At 55.4% G+C, this 21,876-nt stretch overlaps 2 protein-coding genes across 3 annotated transcripts in view; one reads left to right on the forward strand and one right to left on the reverse strand.

Annotated features, from left to right (window-relative positions):
• Positions 1–5,238: 5,238 nt before the first annotated feature.
• Positions 5,239–10,870, forward strand: FUZ (fuzzy planar cell polarity protein). 2 transcript variants are annotated; one of them, XM_060085103.1, is made up of 12 exons: positions 5,515–5,648; positions 5,796–5,829; positions 6,090–6,211; positions 6,490–6,574; positions 6,796–6,864; positions 7,090–7,194; positions 8,024–8,221; positions 8,368–8,463; positions 8,816–8,922; positions 8,998–9,062; positions 9,144–9,218; positions 10,226–10,870. In XM_060085103.1, the coding sequence occupies exons 1-12, from the start codon at positions 5,566–5,568 to the stop codon at positions 10,450–10,452; spliced, it is 1,266 nt and encodes a 421-aa protein (XP_059941086.1). In that variant the 5' UTR covers positions 5,515–5,565; the 3' UTR covers positions 10,453–10,870. The 2 variants fall into 2 exon arrangements, with proteins under 2 accessions (XP_059941087.1, XP_059941086.1); XM_060085104.1 differs by lacking the exons at positions 5,515–5,648; positions 5,796–5,829 and adding an exon at positions 5,239–5,478.
• The window catches only part of AP2A1 (adaptor related protein complex 2 subunit alpha 1), a 36,102-nt gene continuing 24,719 nt past the window's right edge, over positions 10,494–21,876 (reverse strand). Inside the window, exons 7-23 of the mRNA XM_060085105.1 lie at positions 20,387–20,495; positions 17,218–17,368; positions 16,624–16,792; positions 16,350–16,487; positions 16,029–16,211; positions 15,460–15,557; positions 15,059–15,290; positions 14,776–14,943; positions 14,530–14,693; positions 13,746–13,802; positions 13,558–13,640; positions 13,357–13,457; positions 12,048–12,169; positions 11,843–11,959; positions 11,680–11,749; positions 11,328–11,462; positions 10,494–10,935 (exon numbers count right to left, since the gene is read on the reverse strand). Of these exons, the coding sequence (XP_059941088.1) occupies positions 10,858–10,935; positions 11,328–11,462; positions 11,680–11,749; positions 11,843–11,959; positions 12,048–12,169; positions 13,357–13,457; positions 13,558–13,640; positions 13,746–13,802; positions 14,530–14,693; positions 14,776–14,943; positions 15,059–15,290; positions 15,460–15,557; positions 16,029–16,211; positions 16,350–16,487; positions 16,624–16,792; positions 17,218–17,368; positions 20,387–20,495 (2,175 nt within the window). The 3' untranslated portion in view covers positions 10,494–10,857. The remainder of the gene's footprint in view (positions 10,936–11,327; positions 11,463–11,679; positions 11,750–11,842; positions 11,960–12,047; positions 12,170–13,356; positions 13,458–13,557; positions 13,641–13,745; positions 13,803–14,529; positions 14,694–14,775; positions 14,944–15,058; positions 15,291–15,459; positions 15,558–16,028; positions 16,212–16,349; positions 16,488–16,623; positions 16,793–17,217; positions 17,369–20,386; positions 20,496–21,876) is intronic.

Genomic DNA, 21,876 nt, shown 5'->3' on the forward strand with positions numbered 1-21,876 from the left:
TTGAAAGCTGTGCGTCAGCCGCCATTTTTGAGCGGGGCGACCATTCCGACACTAGTTTCAAGGGGAGACCTGGTTGCCGTGCAACGCGCACGCTGCCCTTGTTTTCTAAAAGACAGATTAGGTTTCTAGTTAAGTTCTTTCTGGCTTGGGGGGATGGGGGGGGTCGTGTGAAGGGTCCAATCACAGCATCCGAAACGGGGTTACTAGGCAACGCTTTAAGGTTGCAATCAACTCTGAAGGGAGTGCAGCTGTTTTTCCCACCCCGAAAAGAAGCCGAACTCCAACCCAAGTGGAGGTTGCTAAGCAACACCTGCTAGTTGTTTTCTGGGAGAAGAGCCAGAAACTGGCCTAGAACATAAATACGTTCCAGGTGGATTAAAAATGTAAACGTAACAAATGAAAGCATAACGCTGTATAATCCCGAAGACTGGAAAAAGAGTTTCTTATTACAGCAAAGCCGGAGAACGTAAAATATTGAACTGTTTGCATAAGACTCCATGAACCAAGTTGAAAACGATACTGTAAACTGGGAAAGTCATTGTAACTACATAAATACATGTTACTGATCAATAAAAACTAAGGAAAATAGAAATACTTTATTTTTATTTTTTAATACTTTATTTTTTTAACGGGGAAGGAAACTAAGCAGGCTTTTCAAACACGCAAAAAATATTAAAAATAGCAAATATCTGAAAGCCGCTCATCTTCACCAATTAATAAGTGCTAACAGAGAGTCCAATGACATAGCATTTTACCTTTGTCATGTTAATTAAAGTTGGAAATAATATGTCCATTAGGGTGGGAGGGTTTGGGTGAAATGAGCCGGCTCAGAGGTGATCTAGTGGGGGTGGAAACCAAAACGACTTGCTCCAATGCAGTTTGTCAATATATTTCAAGGTAAAAGAGTGCATTGCTTTGCACTCAGCAGTATCACCATTTTGTCACATGTACTTTATCGATCCCTTTTCTTTTTCTCTGATGAACACTTTGAAAGCAAATCCCAACATATCATTTTACCTCTACATTCTTGACAGGCATCTCTAAAAAGATGGAAATTTTTGCACATAACCACTATGCCATCAACACCCCTAACAAAATTGTGTTATTTCTTGATATCACTGAACATTTAAATCCATAATCAAATTTTCCCAATTCTCTCAAAATGCCTTTTTACAATTGTTTTATTTGTATCAAGATCCAAACAATGACCAAACACGTACTTAGATGGCCTAAATTTCTTTTAATCTAAAGCAGCTCCCTTCTTTTTTATGCTAGGGTAATTAAATTTTAAAAAATTATAAGGAAGATAAAAGTAAGTTGGAGAAAGGCAAAATGATAAATAGGTAAGGAGATTAAAATGGTACCTAAAATTGCCTCCTAACCATAAGGAAACTTTTCTTTAGATAAGCTGAATGCGTGATTGGCTCCATTAACTGATTTTTAACCATTTCCATTAATGTATTACAAACGGTAAGTTAAACAATGAGATATTTTAGCCTGGACTTCAGCTTCTGGCATTATGATACATTAGGTGATATGACATTGTTTTTGTGACATTGGTGGTTTCATAAGTGGTATGGGTAGTCTTCAAGTATCTTCCCTCCCCCACAGAGGAAACAAAATTTTTAAAAAGATGCAGTTGGAATCGAACTTCCTGCCCCAGATGGGACTGCACTGGCATTACCAAGAGCCTGAAGCCAGCTGTGATTTGTAAAACTTAAGTGTAGTTCCCCAGCTGAGCAAGAGCTGTCCAGGGCAGCTGATCTAGTTCCAGGATAGTAACACTCCTGACAACCTGCAGAAGTAGAAGTGAATCCTCCCTAGAGGACTCTGATGAATATCACAAAGACCACCAGCACAGAGGCAAAGATTGAAATTAGAGTCCACAGAAACAACAGTTAACAGATGTAGGTCCCCCACCTCCAGGTACTGGAATTGTCAGGTTCATAATGAACCACAATATGCAAAATAATAGGAGAAATAAAGGACATTAAGTTATCTCGTGTTGTGTAACAAATTACCCCGAAATTCAGTGGATTGAAACAACATTGTTACTTCGCAGTTTCTGTAGATCAGGAATCCAGGCATGGCTTAGCTGGGTCCCCTGCTTCAGAGACTATAATCAAAGTGTCAGCCAGGGCTGTAATCACCTTGAGGCACAACTAGAAAGGATCTTCTCCCATACTCATTCTTGTCATTGTTACCAGGGTTCAGTTCTTCACAGGCTATTGGCCAGAGGTTCCACGTGTCACCCACCAGGGTCCTTGGACTCTTTTTTAAAATAATTTTTAAATTTTTATATTATTTTTAGCTGCATTGGGTCTTCATTGCTGTGTGCTGGCTTTCTCTAGTTGCGGCGAGCAGGGGCTACGCTTCGTTTCGTTGCGCGGGCTTCTCATTGAGGTGGCTTCTCTTGTTGCAGAGCACAGGCTCTCAGCGTGCAGGCTTCAGTTATTGTAGCACATGGGCTCAGTAGTTGTGGCTCATGGGTTCTAGAGTGCAGGCTCAGTAGTTGTGGCACACGGGCTTAGTTGCTCCGCGGCATGTGGGATCTTCCCAGACCAGGGCTCGAACCCTTGTCCCCTGCATTGGCAGGAGGATTCTTAACCACTGCGCCACCAGGGAAGCCCCCTTGGCCTCTTTCATCAATAAAAATTGATAAGAGGCCAGACAAGAAATTCAGGCAAGCCTTTATTGGGACTCTTGCTGCAGCAGGAGGGAGTGAAAACAAGAAAGAGGTGCCCTTGTTTGCTCCATGAAGGGGAGCAAGCCGGTTCCTTAAATGGGGTGAGGGGAGAAACAGTTTTTCGGTAGGAAGTACTTCAGGAAGTAGGAAAATTTTAAATTAACCTGGAAAGATTATCTGAGAGACAAGAAAGAAGAGGAAGAGCAACATGAATCATAAACGTTTATGTAATTACAAATAAATATTGCCTGCATAAAATAAATATATTCAACGAGGGCATAAAAAAAGTCAAACTAAAATGCTGACAACACTAGTTGGTTAGTCTGGGAGGGAGTTTAATGGAGTTAAGGTGTTATATTCTCTTTGTATTATTTGAGAGAGGGCTTAAGGTCTTTAACTTTTTGCTGAATTAAATGTGTAAGGTAAAGTTTCAAGGATAACCAATAAAAATAAAAGAGAATTCGTGTATAAATTTGAAACCAGAAGAGAGAGAAAATAATGGACTGAGGAAACAAACAAACAAAAAATCCAGTAAAAGATAAGAATGGAGGAAAAAAGCATTGAAAAGGCAGAACAAGAAATATAAAAACAAAATGATAGAAATAAATCTAAATATATCAGTAGAAAATAAATATAAGTGGACTAAAGAAAAAATTCATAGAACTACAGGGAGAAATTGATATTTTAGTTTATTTGTTATTTTATGCAGCTTTCCCTCTAGTTTAATGTAATTTAATGTGCAGGGTAAATGTCTTAATATTTCTTATCATCTATTAGAAATCAAATTCAGAGTGCAGACAAAACATGTTTAAAAGAAACAAATGTGGGCTTCCCTGGTGGCACAGTGGTTAAGAATCTGCCGGCCAATGCAGGGGACACAGGTTCCATCCCTTGTCCGGGAAGAACCCACATGCCGCGGAGTAGCTAAGCTCGTGCGCCACAACTACTGAGCCTGAGCTCTAGAGCCTGCAAGTCACAACTACTGAGCCCACGTGCCACAACTACTGAAGCCTGCGCGCCTAGAGCCCGTGCTCCGCAACAAGAGAAGCCACAACAATAAGCCCGCGCACTGCAACGAGGAGTAGCCCCCAGTCACCTCAACTAGAGAAAGCCCGAGCACAGCAACGAAGACCCAACACAGCCAAAAATAAATAAATAAACAAATTTTAAAATAAATAAATAAAAAATAAAAGAAACAAATGTTTTTTAATATTACTATATATTTTGTAAATATATTTGGATAAATGAGGGCAACTGTTCTCACAAAAGAGAAAAGATCTAGAAAACCATAATTCAAAAAGTCATGTGCCACAATGTTCATTGCAGCACTATTTACAATAGACAGAACATGGAAGCAACCTAAGTGTCCATCGACAGACGAATGGATAAAGAAGATGTGGCACATTTATACAATAGAATATTACTCAGCCATAAAAAGAAACGAAATTGAGTTATCTGTAGTGGATGGACTGGCATACAGAGTGAAGTAAGTCAGAAAGAGAAAAACAAATACGGTATGCTAACACATACATATGGAATCTAAATGGTTCTGTTGAACCTAGGGGCAGGACAGGAATAAAGACACAGACGTAGAGAATGGATTTGAGGACGCGGGGAGGGGGAAGGGTAAGCTGGAACGAAGTGACAGAGTAACATTGACATATATACACTACCAAATGTAAAATAGCTAGTGGGAAGCAGCTGCGTAGTACAGGGAGATCAGCTCGGTGTTTTGAGACCACCTAGAGGGGTGGGATACGGAGGGTGGGAGGGAAGCGCAAGAGGGAGGGGATATGGGGATGTAGCTATGCATGTAGGTGATTCACTTCGTTATACAGCAGAAACTAACACAACATTGTAAAACAATTATACTCCAATAAAGATGTTAAAAAAAAGAGAGAGAGAGAAAAGATCTAGCTGACTAAATTGATAACTTAATGAAGATTTACTTCATCACTTTAAACACACAGAGGTGAGAACCAAATGCATGTCAGCATAGGATAGGCTAAATCTACGTTGTTACATCCATAATATAGGTTAGAATAGGACATTCAAAAAAGACGAAGTGTATTTATACGGTTTCATGAGAAAAAGAAAGTTTGAAAACAACATTAACACAGTAATCATATCTGTGAAAACGTGAATATTCTGTGTTAAACTGTAAAGCTTTTATTTTAGGGAAAGGATTTGGGGAGTATTTTCACATTCCGCACAACACACTATCATGTATAAATTCATTACAAATAATATTATTTTCCGATTCTGGAAAATAAAGGATTTCATCTCTCTTTTTCCAACAGCAAAAACAACCAGGCCATTTGTGGGTTACTAGGCAACGCGCGCCGGACCAAACCATCCTCGAGGGGGAGGGGGGAGATTTTGCTCTAAAGGAAGTACTCGGGATTCGTCATGCGGCCATCTTTGAGAGGGGCACAGCTGTTTCTAGCCTTAAAAGAGAACTAGGACTGAATGGTGGTTGCTAGGCAACGCCTAGGCACTGTCGCCATCGTTGAGTGTGGCATAGTACTGCCACTACAAAACGGAAAGCCAGGCCAAAGCGGTTGCTAGGCAACGCCTCGGCACCGTCGCCATCGCCATCTTTGAGTGTGGCACAGCTCTTTGTCAATTTAGAATGTGAAACGTACCAGTTTACGTGATGGTTACTAGGCAACGCCTTGGCGCAGTCACTACCTTCAAGTCGGGCTCTTCATTCTCTTAGTTAAAGAGTCAAACCTCTTCAAGGAGCGACTAGGAAGCTTCGCAAATACAATTAGCCGCCATCTTTGTTAGAGGTATTGTGACTTCCGGCTGGGGCGGAAAAGAGCGTAACGGGGCTTGGGGGAGGTGCTGGAATAGGAGTTGATGGGGGTTTGAGTTGGATGAAGAAGGCGGGAATCCAGTCCTCTTCCAGTCAGCTCCCCGTCTCGCCCTCTGTCGGCTTCGGACCGCAACCTGACTTAGTGTGACTACCGGCATGCTCCAAGGCGGGCATTGACTGTCCCCACGAAGGGACTGGGAAGCGGGGGTTCCAAATGGGGGAGGAGGGGACCGAAGGCACCGTACATCTGCTTTGCCTCGCGGCATCCAGCGGGGTCCCTCTGTTTTGCAGGAGCAGCCGCGGCGGCGCCCCCGCCCGCCAACAGGTGGGGCCCCGGGCGCCTGGATCTCCGAAATAGAAGGGGCTTAGATGCTTGGACTCTGGGTCTTCAAGGGAGTAGGGGCTGGGGAAGTTTCAGTATTGAGTTTGGAGGGTCGAGGGTGCAATTGACCAGTGACCCTGGTTCCCCGAAGAGGAGGGGCCAGGAGATCTAGAGAGAGGAGGGGGTTGGGGACCTGAGTCATTGGTTCCCATAGAGGGACGGGATTTGGGGGCTCCTGTCTAAAGTCCCCAATCTTTCCCCAGCTCCCATTCTCTGTCATCGGCTCCCTCAATGGAGTCCATATGTTTGGGCAGAATCTCGAGGTGCAGCTGAGCTCTGCGAAGACGGAGGACACAACCGTGGTGTGGAAGAGCTTCCACGACAGGTCTCCAAGGGTAGCTTGGGGGCAGGGCCAGGGTGATAGCCCCTGTTGAAGACGACCCCGAGGCCATCCAGCTCTCCAACGCCAGCTGTTTACCTGGTTGTGGGATCTTTGACAAGTCAGTTACTCTCTCTGATCCCTGAGTGTCTCTGAATGAAAAGCAGGTTGTGCTCGGGCATGTATGTAGCTGGCATCCAGGATCAAGGGCAGACCCTACTCTCCTCCCTGCCTTGTTTCCTTGGCCTGGACTCATTCTTCCTTCTCGCCTTCCTTTCTCACAGCATCACCCTCATTGTTCTGTCATCTGAGGAGGGCACCTCGGAGCTGAGGCTGGAGAGGCTACTCCAGATGGTGTTTGGGGCCATGGTGAGACTCCCCAACCCTCTTTTCCAATCCCAGGAACCTGAACTCTCAGCATCCCTCTCCCTCGGGACCCAGGAATCCTGGAACCCAGTCCCTCCTGCCTCGGACTAAGGAGCCTAGATCCCCAGTTTCCTCCTCCTGCAGACACAGGAGTCTGAGTCCCAGCCCCTCCTGTCTTATAACCAGTTATCCAGGTCCCCTGCTCTCCTATATGGTTCTTCTAGGTTCTTCTTGTGGGACTTGAAGAGCTGACCAATATCCGCAACATAGAAAGACTGAAGAAGGAGCTGAGGGTGAGGCTGCAGGACATGAGGATGGGAAGTTAGGATACCTGGTTACTGATATTTGGGAACTACAGTTCCCAGAAGCCCCCGGGGCAGCCTGACCCAGTGGGTTCAGGGGGCAGCTTGGTTGTCTGACACCCCTCAGCAAGGCCCAGTAGGGCCAGTTTTCTGAGGAGGAGGCAGCAGATCTGGGTACTACCTGGGTCCTAGGCTTCTTCATTTTCCCTCTGCTAGGCCAGTTACCGCCTCATCGACAGCTTCCTTGGGGACTCAGAGCTCATCGGGGACCTGACCCAGTGTGTGGACTGTGTGGTTCCTCCAGAGGGGTCCCTGCTGCAGGTATTGGGAGTGACTTGTAATCTCTTAAAACTGTCCCTCTGGCCCTGGCTCAGTCCCCATCCTCTTACCCTTGGACCATTGCCTCAACCTCTTCCTATCCTTTTGGCTTCTAGTCCAACCCCCGCCTTGACCCCAGAAGGATCTTTCTACACCGAGCTGCCCCTGCCCCTCCCCTGGTCACAGTCCACCCGTGGCTTTCCATCACCCCCAGGACAAGGTCTCAGCCCCTCAGCCTGGTGTTGAGGACCTGAGGAATCTGACGCCCGCCAGCCTGCTCGCCCTAATCTCTACTAACTCCACGGTCCACCCTCTCCCAGCTGCCTCATGAGTCTCACAAATCCCCACAGCTTCCCAGCTTCCCAGCTTCCCTGCCCTGGCACATCCTGTTCCTTCTGCCTCGGAGATCTCTATCTCCCCTTCCTTAAATATTGCTCTGGATTCATCTGGCATGGCTTGCCTCCCAGCATTGTGACTCTCGGCAGGTGACTTGACCTCTCTGAGCTTCAGTAGGTTGTAGATTGCGCCTACCTGGCATATAATACAACGCGATAAACCGTAGCTGCTGCTGTTACAAGTATTAGCTTCAATAGGACGTGTCAGGCTATGGAGCAATCACCCTACCTGTTTAATTTCACACTGTGACTTGGGATGGTACCTGCATGTGAAGGTGAAGGAACTCAGGCCCAGGGAGGGTGAGACACATGAGCATGGCCACCAGGCAAGCTTTGAATTGTATGGCCATCTCTTCCCACTCCTTACGCACCTGGGAAGTCACTGTCGGTCCTGCTCAGGTCTCCTGACTCGCAGCCGGCCTGCCTCCCTTACCCAGGAAGCCCTCTCTGGGTTCGCCGAGGCTGCGGACACAGCCTTCGTCAGCCTGGTCGTGTCGGGCCGGGTGGTGGCAGCGACAGAGAGCTGGTGGCGGCTGGGGATGCCGGAAGCCGTGCTGCTCCCCTGGCTGGTGGGATCCCTGCCGCCGCAGGCCGCTCGCGACTACCCGGTGTACCTGCCTCACGGGAGTCCCACGGTGAGTGAGTGGATGGGGCGGGCAGGGGGAAGGTGGGGGCGGGGAGGAGCGCGCAAGGGGTGGGACCTGGAGGCTGTCTCGAGGAGGCGGGGCTTGCGATGAGAAGGGGAGGAGCTCCGGCCAGCTCACCCTGCGGGCTGCCTCAGGTGCCGCACCGGCTTCTGACCCTGACGCTCCTGCCGGGCTTGGAGCTGTGTCTGCTCTGCGGGCCGCGCCCTCCCCTCAGCCAGCTGGATGCACAGGTGAATCTGGGCTACGTCCCGCTCTTCCCCTATTTCACCTGCTACGCGCGAGCCCCGACCCTTCTCTGAGCACCCTGACCTGCGAGTGCGCTCTTCACACTTGACTCGCCCTTGGTCCCGCCCCCGCCCCTCTTAGGCCCCGCCCCCTTCGGGCTATGCTCCAATCACCGTCCCCGCAGCTCGGCCCCTCTTTCCCTCTTACAGCATCCTTCCAGGCCTCGCCCCTTCCACGGTCCCCTCTGCCCTCTGCCCTTGTGTTCTCCTCCCCTGCCCTGGCCAAACCGCCTTCTCTTGGTATCCCCCCGACCACACCCACCGGCCCCGCCTCTCTCGCTGACCACGCCCCCTGCAGCTTCTGGAGCGCTGGTGGCAGCCACTGCTGGACCCGCTGCGGGCCTGCCTGCCGCTGGGATCCCGAGCGCTGCCCGCGGGCTTCCCCCTGCACACGGACATCCTCGGGTAGGGCTCAGACCGGGGAGTGCGTTGGGGGTCCTCATCCCCTCTTTTCTGGCCGTGACACCTCTTTTCCCACAGGCTGCTGCTCCTCCACCTGGAACTGAAACGTTGCCTCTTCACGGTGGAGCCCTCGGGGGATCAAGGTGACTGAGAGGAGGGCGGGGCCGGGAGGGGCGTGGGCTGGGGAGGGGCTCTCTGTTACCCTGTCCCTCTTCCCCCTTCAGAACCGTCTTCTGAGCAGCGTCGGCGCCTCTTCCGCTCCTTCTACACCCTGGTCACCGCCACGCACTTTCCACCAGGTCAGCGGCGGGCACAGCGCCCCCTTTGCACAGGCTGGGACACTGAGTCCCAGCTCTCATAAGGTGATGGTGGGGAAACTGGTAGGAGAAGCCAGCTGTGAAGTGGGCTTGGCTGTCTGTGAGGACTGGGCGGTGCACACTGACAGGAAGGCAAGGGAGGGGCAGGGAGGTCCCAATCTGCAGGTTTCAGGACCTCCTGGCTAACCCTAATAGTTAACACTGAGGCCTCATGTCCTGCCAAGTGCTTTTCTGTGTACTCACTCACTTCATCCTCATAGGTGAGGGCTATCTCTTGTTACGTCATCATTCCCATATTATGGATGAGGAAACAGGCTCAGCTAATAAGCAGCAGAGCCACGATTCAGCCAGGCAAGCCTGGCTCCCACATCCACACACTCCTGCTCTAGTGCTGCAAGTGCACGCTTTGCCAATAGTCTTGGGTGGAGTAGGGGTGGTAGATTCCACGGAGCCCAGGTCCAGAAGGAAAAGTTGTCACATACGACCTGTGAGGCCCAGAGAGACAAAGGAAGGGACCTAGAGTGGCACTACCACCCCAGCGAAGACCCTGATGAATGTAACAAAATGGTAAAAAGCTCCACCTGGAAGGGGCAGACGACTGTCCCTTCCTAGCTATGCGACTCCACCTCCCAACCTGCTTCCCACCTGTAAGTGGGGCAGGGTCCTCAGAAGGGTTACGGGAGGTCTTCCCTGGAGCCCAGCGCCCAGCACCTGGGAAACATCTCCTGCGTGTTTATGATCTGTATTGCTAAGCAGATTACCTAGGGCTGCACACGCAGTGTCCCCAGGAAAGTGGGGGACTGAGGCTGGGTGGGAAGAGGGGGAGAAAGTCCGTGATCGTCTCAGGTCCCGACAGCTGGCTGGAGCTGTAAGGCTCTCCTCTGTCAGGAGTCAAACTTAGGCCCAGGGTGGGGGGTGGCCCCCGCAGGTTGGCATCCTAATTGTCCAGGCCCCACTGGTCACCTCGGCCCTCCCTGTCCTTCCTTCAGAGGCGGGGCAGCCAGAGGAGAAGGCGGAGGAGGTGGTCCATCGGGCACAGGTGCCAAGAGCCTGCTACCTGGTGTTGGGGGCTGAGGAGCCAGGCACAGGATGGCGACTGGTGGCCCTGCAGTTGGGGCCACGGCGGCTGCTGCTGCTGCTGTCTGCTCAGAGCCCCACGCATGGGCTGAGGGGCCTGGCCACCCACACTCTGCATGCCCTCACCCCACTCCTCTGACCGCTGGGCGTAAGCGCCAGACACAGACAAGGACATGGGGCTGTTAGCGTCTCTCTGTTTATTCGCTCACGATAATACACAGCCCCTGGACAGGGAGGGGGCAGGAGGGGCTACGACAGGGTGGGGTGGGAGGGGAGGACGTTCCCACTTCCCTGGCCCCTCTCCCCTCTGTGCTTCGGGGGGGAAAGGGAGGGAGGGGGCTCCCCCTTACCCCCCAGAATGTAAACAGCAGCAGATGAACAAAAATAAAAATACAAAAGGCTGGAGGAAGGTCCTAGGCACCCCCCGACCCCGGGGTCTTCCCTGTCACCAGCGGAGGTCCCCTCGCTGCCCCATCCACCACGGCTGCCTCAGTCCTGGTGGCTGCCCAGTGCCGGCCACATCCCCGGGGGCAGAGTCCAGGGCTCAGAACTGCTGCGCCAGCAGCTCACACAGGTGACGGGAAACGGGCTCCTTGCTGGTGCGCAGGGTCAGCCGGTACATCTGGGGGGACGGGGGGACTCAGGGAGGAGGCAGAGAGGATGGAGAGCCCGGGGCGGGGGGGTTAGGGGGGGAGGGGGATACAGGGCAGATAAATGATGAGAGGAGAGAACAAGGATCAAGGGATCAGAAAGGTGACAGAAGGGACAGGGGAGACAGGTAAAGGATGAAAGATAAAAAAGAGGCCACAAAGGGTGGAAGGGATATGGAGAGGTGAAAATCAGGGAGGAAAAGGGAGAGGAAGACCAGAGGATGGAGAGACAGGAGGGAGACAGGAGAGGGAGGAGACAGGGACACAGAGCAGAGGCATGTGATTAAAAGAACACAGAGAGGCAGGAGGGGGCCGGGTGCAGAGAATGCACACAAAGCAGGGAGCCTCGCAGACCACCACTCACCTGAGCCTGGGCATTGGGCTCCAGCCGGAGCAGACAGCCCACCTGCAGGGCTTTAGTCTGGATGATTCCAGCCCCCACGAAGTTCTCTGGGTTGGGGTCCACGTTGTCCAGGAGAGCAGAGCCAAACCCCAGGAGCTGAGGGGGAAGGGGGGAGCCGTCAGAGGGCGCCCGACCTCTGTTAGCTCCCAGACAGCAGCACACCAGTTCCCCCAAACCCTTTGGAGTGGAAACTGGCCCCACTTTACAGATGGGAAAACAGAGGCTCAGAAGTTGAGCAGCCACTGCTCCCCAAATCCCAGAGTTGGAGAGAGAGGCAGGGCTGGGAAACTAGCCCCGGTCTAGCCTGTCTCACCTTGGCCTTAGTGACCTCCGCGTCCATGGGGTGGTTGGCTTTGAAGATTTTCTGCGCCTCCTGTTGGGGGCTGGGGGCCGGGAAAGGTTCAAGTCAGGGATCTGGAAGCCCCAGCCCCGCCCACCCTGAGGGCGGCTTTGGCTCCGCCCCCCCCGCGGCTCACAGGCTCAGCTGCTTCCAGCGCTGGAAGAAGTCCTGGGCCGCCATCTCCGTCGGCTGGAAGAACTTGTTGATGGTCACCGGGAGCTTCAAGGTGAGGGATTGGGGGGCGCCCCCGTACCTGGCGGGAGAGGAGGGAGGGCTCCGTCAGACCACACCCTCGCCCCGGAATCCCCGCCCACCCGGCAGCGCCCCGCCTCCTGACTCACCGGAAGCGCACGGACAGGAGCGGGGGCGTCAGGAAGTCCCGCAGACACTCGATGTTGAGCACCTGCTGTACCTGCGCCCCACCGTCCACCTGCGAGGCCACCCGCTTGGTCTGCACGGCCAGCTGTGCCCGCCCGTGGTCAAGGAAGCCAGAAACAGGAGCGGCCCGGGGGGCAGGGGGGTGGTGATGGGGAAGGGACTTGACCATCATCACCTGATGGTTCAGAACTTTCCTGGAAGCCCCAGCCTGCCGGGCGCTGCCATCCAGGGCTCATTGTACAAGGCCTAGCTCCAAAGTCCTTCCTAAGCCAAACCTCTGACCTAGGTGCCTCCTCTGGCCTTCCATAGTGGGCTCAGCCACCTCCATTATGGTACAGGTCACACCATGGCTCTGAAGGCTGACCTGGGTTTGAATCCCAGCTCTTAGCACCTCGGTGACTATGGGCAAGTCACTTAACCTCTCTTAGCCTCATCTGCGAAATGGACGTAGTGTCCTCAGCAGTCAATGAAATCATCCGGCGCAAGTACTTGTCAGTGTGTGTGGCACAAGGTAGGTTCATCAAAATGGTGGCAGTTAGCGTTGTCACCATCTACCTTTGTGTCAACAACCCATTGGCAAGGATGGGGTCTTATGTCTCTCTCCTCCGGGCTCTGCCCAGCACAGAGCTGAGCCTACAGAAGGCCTCTGGAAATGTTGAATGAACCAAAGAACTGAAAAGGTCCTTGGGTTTTAGGGTCTAACCACTCTCATTTCCAAGTTGTGCAAACTGAGGCCCAGAGAAGGGGGACGGGACTGACGACACTGCTCAAGCAGTTCCTTTATGCCAGCCACCCTTCCAGGGTCTTCGAACCACACTGATCTTCAAAACAAGCCTGTGAAAAGGAGGATGATCTACACTTTACAGAAGGGATAGCAAGGCTCAGAGGGGCCAAGTGACTGGCCCAGGTCACACAGAAGGCCGTGGTTGGCAACAAGACCCCCAGGCCTGGCTTTCGAGGGCAGGAGGCACTGGAATCATGGGTGTCGAGCCCGATGGAAAACGAGGTCAGGACATGGGAGGGGCCTGACAGGGACCAACTGAGGCCCAGAGCAGCTGTGATTCTGGAAGTAACACCTCCTGCATCCCTATCACATCATGTCACTGTCACTGTTAAAGAGGCCCACCCCATCTTACAGATGACACTAAATCTCAGAGAAGTACCATGGGCTCAGGCTTTCAAGTAAGAGGGCCAAACAGGGGTCTGGATCTGGGTCCATCTCCTTCCCAGCTGCCAGGAAGGTGGACCCAGAGGGGCGGGGCGGGGCCAGGCCGACAGGATATGAGTCTGGAGGTCTCCAGGGTGGACCACGGTGGGAGAGAAGTTCTGGAACTGCACCGAAGTCTTGTTGCCATAGAAGAGATACATGCGGCCTATGGGGGGTGAGGAGAGGTAGGGCTCCATCTTGAGTTCCTTCCACGCCCTCCCGAAGCCAAGGTCTACCCGAGACCACCCCATCGCCCCCGGACGCACCCAAGTTCTGCCGGAACTCTGACTTGACTCCAATCTGCAGCAGCTGGTTCTCAAACAGGACCCCGTTGTTCCTGCACACGAACCTGGGTGGGGGCGGTGGGAGCTCAAGATGACGGGTGCCCGCCTGGCTCCTGCTCCGTGCTTTGCACTTGCCCCCACTGCCCTCCCCAACCTCACCCACGACTCACTTATTCAGCAGCTCATCGGCTTCCGGGATGGGCGGGCCAATGTCCTCAGGACCTGGGCTGCAGGTGGGAAAGGAGAGAGATGGGAAGGGGCTTGGGGGGGCTAGAGATAAAGGCCCAGAGCTAGTGGTGGGAGATTGCAAGCCCTGAAGGAACAGAAGCCCAGAATCCACATACCCAGATTCCCCAAAGAGCCCCAGAATCAGACTGGCAATTGCCTCTAGCGGGAATAGGACCCTGGCAGGTACCGTCAGCACCCCCCTACCCTGTATCAGACGGCCCTTTTTTCACTCCCTTCCAATTCCTTGCAGCTCATCAGGAGAGCTTGATGAGAGCTCCCAGTCCCCTAACCCTCCCTGGGGACACGGGAGTCTGCCCCCCAACCCCCTGAGGCCACCCCTTACTCAGCAGCTGGAGCTGGGTCAGCCAGCAAAGCCATGGGGCTCTCAGGGGCAGGCGGCTCCAGCTCGCTGGGCCATCCAATCCCAGAGCAGACAAGAGAAGACAGGCGTGGCAGCAGCCAATCCCAGAGAGGCAGCAAGAGGGCGAAGAGAGAGGGAGGGGGGAGGAGGGAAGGAGAGAAGGAAGAGCAGGCTGAGACGTGGTGACGGGGAAGGACAACACAGGGTGGCCAGGGTCAGCCGAGAGTCCAGAGTGGCCCAGAGGGAGGCAGGAGGCCGGGGGAGGCGGCAGCCAGGGCGACAGAGGCTCAGGGACAGGGAGGGAGGGGGGAGTTGGGAGGGGGCAGATGGAAAGGGGGCAGGCCTGGGCCCAAGGCGGGCGGTACCTGAGGAAGGCCTCCTCGGGGGTGGGCCCCAGGCTAGGCTGGGCGGCCGGGCCGTCGGAGAATACGTCCACCAGGAGGTTGCCCGCACCCGAGGGAGCTGGGGGTGCCGCTGGGGGAGGGGCTGCCCGCAGCCCCAGGAGGTCGGCGGAGGGTGAGGGCGTGGACTGCAGGGAATGCAGGCACAGGTGAAAAGAGAGGACGGCATGGCTGGGCCCAGCCCCGGCGGCCCAGCCCCACGGGACTCACCACGGTGCTGGGGGTGGGCTCCACGCCCCCGTTGATGTCGTGGCTGCTGGACTCCCTCCGGCCATCATCCAGGGCACTGCCGGCCCCCGGCCCTTTCTTGCGTTTCAGCTTGGCCAGAATGGACGACTCGCGCTCGGGGAAGGGTGGCATCTCCTCCAGCACTGTGGCCTGCGGGGTCAGGGGGTGTGGGTTGGGGGGCAGGAGCAGGTCAGGGTCGGGCGTCCCGGGGAGGAGCAGGGGACAGAGGTGCAGAGGAGGGGCACATGGGGACTGGGGCTCTGACCAGGACGTCCGTGCTGGCCACCGAGCTAAGGGTGAGGTACTCGACGGCACGCTGCTGCAGCTCCACATCGGCGTTGCGCAGCTGGGAGCCGGCCCGCAGGACACCCTGGATGGTGGCCTTGGTCTCCGGGAAGAGGTTGATGAACTTGATGTAGGTGGACAGCAGCAGGGCCCGGGTGGCCACGCTGCACAGGTGGAACTTGGAGTGCAGCAGGGAGAACTGCACTGGAGGGCTGCAGGGGGCGGGGCCGGGGTGCGCGTCAGCAGGTGGCCGGCTCCGCCGCCCTCTCCCAGAAGCCCCCACAAGAGGAGCCGCCTCCCTCAGGGGGACCTTTCCCGGGATCGCAGGCGGACCCCAGGGCCCCAGACCCCTCAGGAGTTTGTGTGCGTTCACCCCCTCACCTGGAGCGAGGGTCCCCAGCAATCAGGTTCCCAAACTCCCCAAGGATGTAGCCGCCGACTTTCACCATGTTCTCATGGCAGGCGGGGGCCTGGAGCGCCTGGGGGGCAGGGACAGCGGTGAGTGGTGCCATCCTGACTCAGGAGCGCTCAGCACGTGCCAGGCGCAGCGCTGAGCCCTCGACTCCTATTAACTGCAGAAGCCTCGTGACTCTGCTGTGGGTGGGTTTATAGATGGGGAAAGTGAGGCACAGAGCAGTTAAGTGACTAGCTGGAGATCACACAGGGAGTAAAACGGGGCAGAACGGGCCCTCTTTTCTGGGGCAGAGGGAGTGAGAAACTGCCGGGACCTGGGGACTGGTGGCCACACACTAGGCACCCCACGCCCTGCTGACCCTCATATGTATGAGCTCGTGGAGGCCCGGCCCCTGTGTCCCTGGAGGGCCCCAGGCGGCCAAGGCCCCTCTGAGGAGGAGGAAGCAGCATGGAGGCCCGGGCTGTCTGCCCCACCAGCCCAGCTGTCCTTGCTCTGCCTTGTTGCCCCTTTGTGGGGGTGAGACGGGGGTGCTGACCTCAAAGACGGTCTTGGCAGCATAGCCCTGGACGTCGTCACGGTTGGTGACAATCTGTAGCACACGGTACCACACCTCCTCGCTCACGTAGTCGCCCGCGATGCGGATGAGGTTGAGGATGGTGTCCACGTACCAGCTGTAGTCCACGGCGTACTTCTCAGCCAGGATGGCCACCTTTAGGACCTGCCAGCCAGGAGGGAGGTGGGGCGTGCGAGTGTGCCCACGGCGGGGAGGCGGGGTGTGGACTCACCCCATCTGGGCTCAGCGCATGCCGATCTGGAGACCCAGGAGTCTGGGCGTCCTGCCCCTGCCAGGACTCACGATCTCTTCGCGGATGGCGTAGTCGGCCGTCTCCAGGTACCGCAGCATCTCTGACACAATCTGCTTGGCGTTGCTCCGGTCGCACATGGCGTAGAGGAGGTCGGCCGCCCGCTGTCGCACGCTGACGTCACGCTCCGTCTGAGGGAGGAGAGCAGGCAGGGTGTGTTCTAGGCTCCCTCCCGGCATGGGCCGGCCACCCCAGGGCCTCTCTGAGGGAGCAGAAGAGACACAGGCCAGGTCAGTGTGGCCGGGGGCGGGCTCCCAAAGGCCACACCTTGAGGGCGTTGATGACGGTGTCAATGTGGGTCTTGACCGCCTCGTGGGAGAACTCGGAGCTGGCCAGCGTGCACATGCTCTCCAGGGCCAGGTAGCGCAGGTTGGTCTCCCGGTGCTGCAGGAACTGGCCCAGCTGGTTACAGGCCCGGACCAGGAGGTTGGGCTCGCTGCCGGCAAAAGAGGAAGAGACCGGGGTGGGGGCAGGGAAGACACCCAGATGACATGAGGAGATGGAGGACCGGGCCTCAGCTGATTCAGCTCTTAACTCCTGCCCTCTGTCCCAGTCATGACCACTCCCGGGGACCCAGACACCTGGGCATCCAGCCCAAATACAGATATTTGGGAATTCTGCCCCTCAAGAGGGGCCCAGTGCCAATCTGGCAGGGCAGCGTTTCACACTCCCATCATCCCCCTAGCTAGAAGTCACATTCCCAGGCCCCCTCCCCTAGGACCCAGGAACCCAGGCCCCCAGCCCCTCCTCCCTCAGACCCAGCATCCGGGCCCCAGCCCCCCTCCTCCCTCAGGCCCCGGAGTCCAGGCCCTCAGCCCTCGTTTCCCAGGCCAGGCTCCCTGCCCCGCAGCAGGCAGGCACCTGTCGTAGTGGATGATGAGGCTGATGGTCTCGAAGAGGATGGCGTTCTTGGCGTTGGAGTGCTGGACCTTCTTGGACTTGGGCGGCTCCTGGGCCTTGTTGAGCACGGTCTCCAGACATTCCACCAGCCGCCCCTTCACGGCCGCGTCCTCTGGGGAACCAGAGGGCACGCCCTGGGCTGAGCTCCCTGCCGGCCCGGCCCGCGGGCCAGGGGCAGGGGCCACGCCATGGCTCCTATCCTCCAGAGGAAGAGTGCGGGCCCTGCAGCTTCAGGCTGGGGCCCTACTCCCCCAAGTCCTTCCTGGGTCCCCAGGTGACCAGTGGAGGCTGACAGAGGACATGACTCCAGACCTGAGCTCTCGTCCTGCTCTGTTCTAACTCCGCTGGGCCAGAGGCTCCACCCTTGGGAGCCCCCGTTTCCCCTCCCGCAGCACGCATGCACTGTAGGAGTCTCATAGAGCAAAGAAAGCTGCAGGAACCTTCCCCAGAGACACCCCCAAACCCGGCTCTTCCCAAGGAGGGGTCTGAGTGCCTGAGACAGTTGCCAGCTAGGAGCTCACACAAACCCCAGGAACTGCCATTCCCTCACCTGTGAGGCAACACCAAGCGGCCAGAACAACTGTCAAGTGCTCTAGCAAAGAACGTTGTACCCAAATCTATGGGGAAATTCACAAGATAGAGAACCAGCTAAAGGACGCAGGCAGCGATCAGCCAAATCCAAAACACGGGACACACCGCAACCCAAAACTTTCCCATTTCTTCAAAAACTGGGAGTGAGGGTGGGGCTATTCCAGATGGAAAAAAAAAATGACAAAGATGTAACCAGTTAATTTGTGGTCCTAGACTGTATTTTTTAAGCCATAAAAAGAATGCTATGGACAATTAGGGCAGCTTGCTGCCTGGGTAGCTGATGACCCCAAGGTTATTCTAAATCTTCTTAGGTGTGATAAGAGCATTGTGGTTTTGTAGTGTTCTTGATTCTAAGAAACATCTGCGGAAATATTTTGGGGTGAGGGGGAGTGTTATGATGTCTGCCACTTTTTTAAAAAAATTAATTTATTTAATTTATTTATTTTTGGCTGCGTTGGGTCTTTGTTGCTGTGCGCGGGCTTTCTCTAGTTGCGGCGAGCGGGAGCTACTCTTCGTTGCAGTGACAGGCTTCTCGTTGTGGTGGCCTCTCTTGTTGTGGAGCATGGGCTCTAGGCACATGGGCTTTAGTAGTTGTGGCATGTGGGCTCAGTAGTGTGGCTCGCGGGCTCTAGAGCGCAGGCTCAGTAGTTGTGGTGCACGGGCTTAGTTGCTCCATGGCCTGTGGGATCTTCCCAGACCAGGGCTCGAACCTGTGTCCCCTGCTTTGGCAGGAGTATTCTCAACCACTGAGCCACAAAGAAGTCCCTGCCACTTACTTTCAAGTAATTCAGCAACTGGGTGTCCAAGACAGTGAGTGAACAAGGGAGCAAATCCAGCAAAGTGGTAAAGCTCCACTGAGTCTGGGTCGGGGGCATCTGGGTGTGGTCATTTTACTGTTCTCCCAAGTTATCCTTATGTCCAAAATTTTTCTTAACCAAAGGTTGCAGTGAAGGCCAGTGTCATGGAATGAAGGGGGAATTCTTCGAGATTAAAAGAGACTTACGGGACTTCCCTGGTGGCACAGTGGATAGGACTCTGCGCTCCCAATGCAGGGGGTCCGGGTTCGATACCTGGTCAGGGAACTAGATCCCACATGCATGCCGCAACTAAGAGTTTGCATGCCACACCTAAGGAGCCCACTAGCTGCAACTAAGAAGCCCGCCTGCTGCAACTAGGGAGCCCACATGCTGCCACTAAGGAGCCTGCCTGCTACAACTAAGACCTGGTGCAACTGAATAAAAAATAAATTACTTGGAAATAAATCGGAGCAGCCCCTCCCTGCCCAGCACTGGGTGGGGGTGGGGTGGGGGAATGGCTGCAATTCTCACAGGGCAGGGGATTAGAGTTGGTGAGGTGCTTGCCCAGGGCACACCCCAAAATTCTGAGACGGGGCTTCCAGATGCAAGAGGGCTTAGGCTCTAGCTATGATCTTCCTTACAGGATGAGAAAAGAGGCCCAGAGTGGGGACGAGGCTTCCCCAGGGCCTCATGACAAAATTCACCCCTGGCTTTCACTGGCTGGGAGGGGCCTTGGGTGTTACCTACATCATACACTCCATTACAGTGTGTGCGTGTGTGCACGCACGCACACACCCATACACCCACCCACACACACACGCTCACACCCAGCTGGCTGTGAAGATTTGGGGCTACACGCCAGCTCCCTGGCCCCCAGCAGGTGCTTAGCACCCTGGCTGAATCGAAGGGCACTGGTTTATCAAGCGCCTACTGTGTGCTGAGCACCTCAGCACAGGGTCCCTCAAAACTGCTCTGTGAGGTCAGACGGCCGAGGATACAGGAGCTCAGGGGGAGCCACGGCCCACGTGGTAGAGGGAAAGGGTTTAGAGCAGAGACTCAGGAGGCAGGCTCTGCTCTTCCTTCGCTGCCTGGGAAAGGCAACGTCTTCTCTCCAAGCCTCAGTCGCCCGGTGTCTCTATTTCATGGACAGCTGCCCCTCGCCAGCTCTGCTGGGGGCACCTGGACACCCCAGTGCAGTACCAGCTCACTGCAGTACCCTCCGTCCACACCAGCGGTCATGACCATGAGCAAAGAGGGCATGAAATCCCCTAGCAGAGCTATGCCAACCCCCATTGCATGGCCTGGAATCGCCCCTTGACCTGCTGGGTGACCTTGGGCAAGGCCCTCCCCTCTCCAAGCCCTGGTTTCCTCATCTGTAACAGATGCGACGACAGCCCCGACATTCCAGTGAGTCTGGTTTTGCAGGGACCCAGGCCCAGGGCAGGGGAGTCAACAAACAAGCGATTTGTCCCATTGTCTGTGCTGAGCCGGGAGGACGCCCTGCTCTCTGCTGCCCACCCTCCCCCAACCCGACTCCAACAGCCTCATACAACACGCTCATCCAGGGCCTCCCAGCGTGGGCCCTGGGCTCAGCGCTGCCCCCACTGCAGCCTCGGAACAGGGGCTAGAGGCACCAGCCCAGTCTCAGAGGACTGCTGACACAGACCCCCAGCACCCGGCCCTCCTGCCCAGCCATGGGGTCGGAGGCCCCCAGACCCCAGCCCGGGTGGGCTCGGCAGTACCTGGCGGCGGGTAGCACTGCAGCAGCCGCAGGAGCTTCACAGAGAGCCAGGGCGCCGGGACGAAGTAGTAGGTGTAGTCCTGGAGGTCGGTGGAGGCCGAGGAGACGATCTGGGGGCAGAGGAGGGGGGCGAGGCATGGGTCGGGGCACGGGGAGGGGTGGCTGTGACCTGACAGTTTTAAGGTGCAGAAACCTGAGGCTCAGGGAGGGTGGTGAGGAAGCCTCGGGCACACGGCGAGTGACTGGCTGGATCTGGGACTGGTCGGTTTTTCCAAGTAAAGCTGGCGTTGAGTGGGCAGGAAATCTCGGCCAACCCGATCCCCTTCTGTGAAGGGGACTCCAGCTCTGCGCCTCACGATGCCCTGGGCTGCCTTCACTAGCGCCTGGACCCCACGGCTCCCTGGAGAGTGCTCCCTTGTGGCCCTCCCCCAACACCCAAAGCTACACAGGGGCAGGAACTGGGTCTGACCCATTCCTGGGTCCCCGGGCCTACCACAAGGTCAGACACGAGAAGGGATCAGGGAAGAGGTGGGGGAATTAGCAACTTTTTTTCCTCACGGCAAACTCCTACGCTACCTTGAAAACCCCTTCTCCAGGAAGCAAGCCCCATCCTGCTCTGAGCCACCTCCTTGACGGTAGGTGCCCCCCCCCGCTGTTACTGTCTGTGTCTCCCCCACCAAGCCTGGCCCACGAGAGAATTTGGATGTGTGGTGAATGAATGAAAATACGGATGAATAAGCTGGTGTGTTGGTCTCTTTGGTTGAGAACACAGGCCTCTCTTGACCTGCTCGGGAAACACTTATATTTATTCCAAGTATCAACTCAGGCAAGGATCACCTCCACCAGGAAGTCTTCCCGGACTTCTAGGCTGGGTGAAGTGCCTCCTTTGCCGGGGGGTGGTCTGCAACGTCTTTGCTACCTCCATGACTGCACACACCGCCCCTTTTATGATAATCTGTGCCTGAGTTGGCCCTGCCGTACGTCCCTCCCCTCAACAGGACAGGGAGCTCCTTGAGGGCAGGCTCGGGTCTGACTCATCCGTGTCCCCAAGTGTCAGCCTGCACAGAGCTGGGCCCACAGGAGGCCTCAGGGCATGTTCCCAGGACAGGGGCGAAGGTGGTGAGAGGAGCAGAAGAGGAGGGAAGGAAAAGCAGGAGAAGCAGGAAGAAGAAAGGGGGGGGGCGCAAGAGGGAGACAGACAGGAGAGCAACCTCACTTCCTGGGTGCTCATCGTGTGCCCGGCCCTGTGCTCTTTATACAGATTAATTCACAGCAGCTATGCTGTGAGGCAGGCACTGGAATAATCCCCTTTGAACACATGAGGCAAAGGAGGCCCAGAGGGGTGAAGCCACTTGCCTAGGGCCACACAGCCAGGAAGTGACGGAGCTGGGATGAACCCGGCTCTGACCCTGAGTCCTTAACCACTGAGCTAGATGGTATCTCTGGGAAAGTGAGGACCAGAGAGGTGCCCAGGGGACAGGGACGCCGCAG

The sequence above is a fragment of the Mesoplodon densirostris genome, chromosome 19 (genome assembly GCF_025265405.1).
Source record: "Mesoplodon densirostris isolate mMesDen1 chromosome 19, mMesDen1 primary haplotype, whole genome shotgun sequence".
In the NCBI taxonomy this organism is placed as follows: domain Eukaryota; kingdom Metazoa; phylum Chordata; class Mammalia; order Artiodactyla; family Ziphiidae; genus Mesoplodon; species Mesoplodon densirostris.

Coding starts and splice junctions, on each gene's coding strand:
- FUZ (XM_060085103.1), top strand. CDS start 5,566: ATGAAGAAGGCGGGAATCCAGTCCTCTTCCAGTCAGCTCCCCGTCTCG. Junction 8,464..8,815: donor TCAGCCAGCTGGATGCACAG/GTGAATCTGGGC, acceptor CGCCCCCTGCAG/CTTCTGGAGCGCTGGTGGCA. Junction 9,219..10,225: donor CGCCACGCACTTTCCACCAG/GTCAGCGGCGGG, acceptor TCCTTCCTTCAG/AGGCGGGGCAGCCAGAGGAG.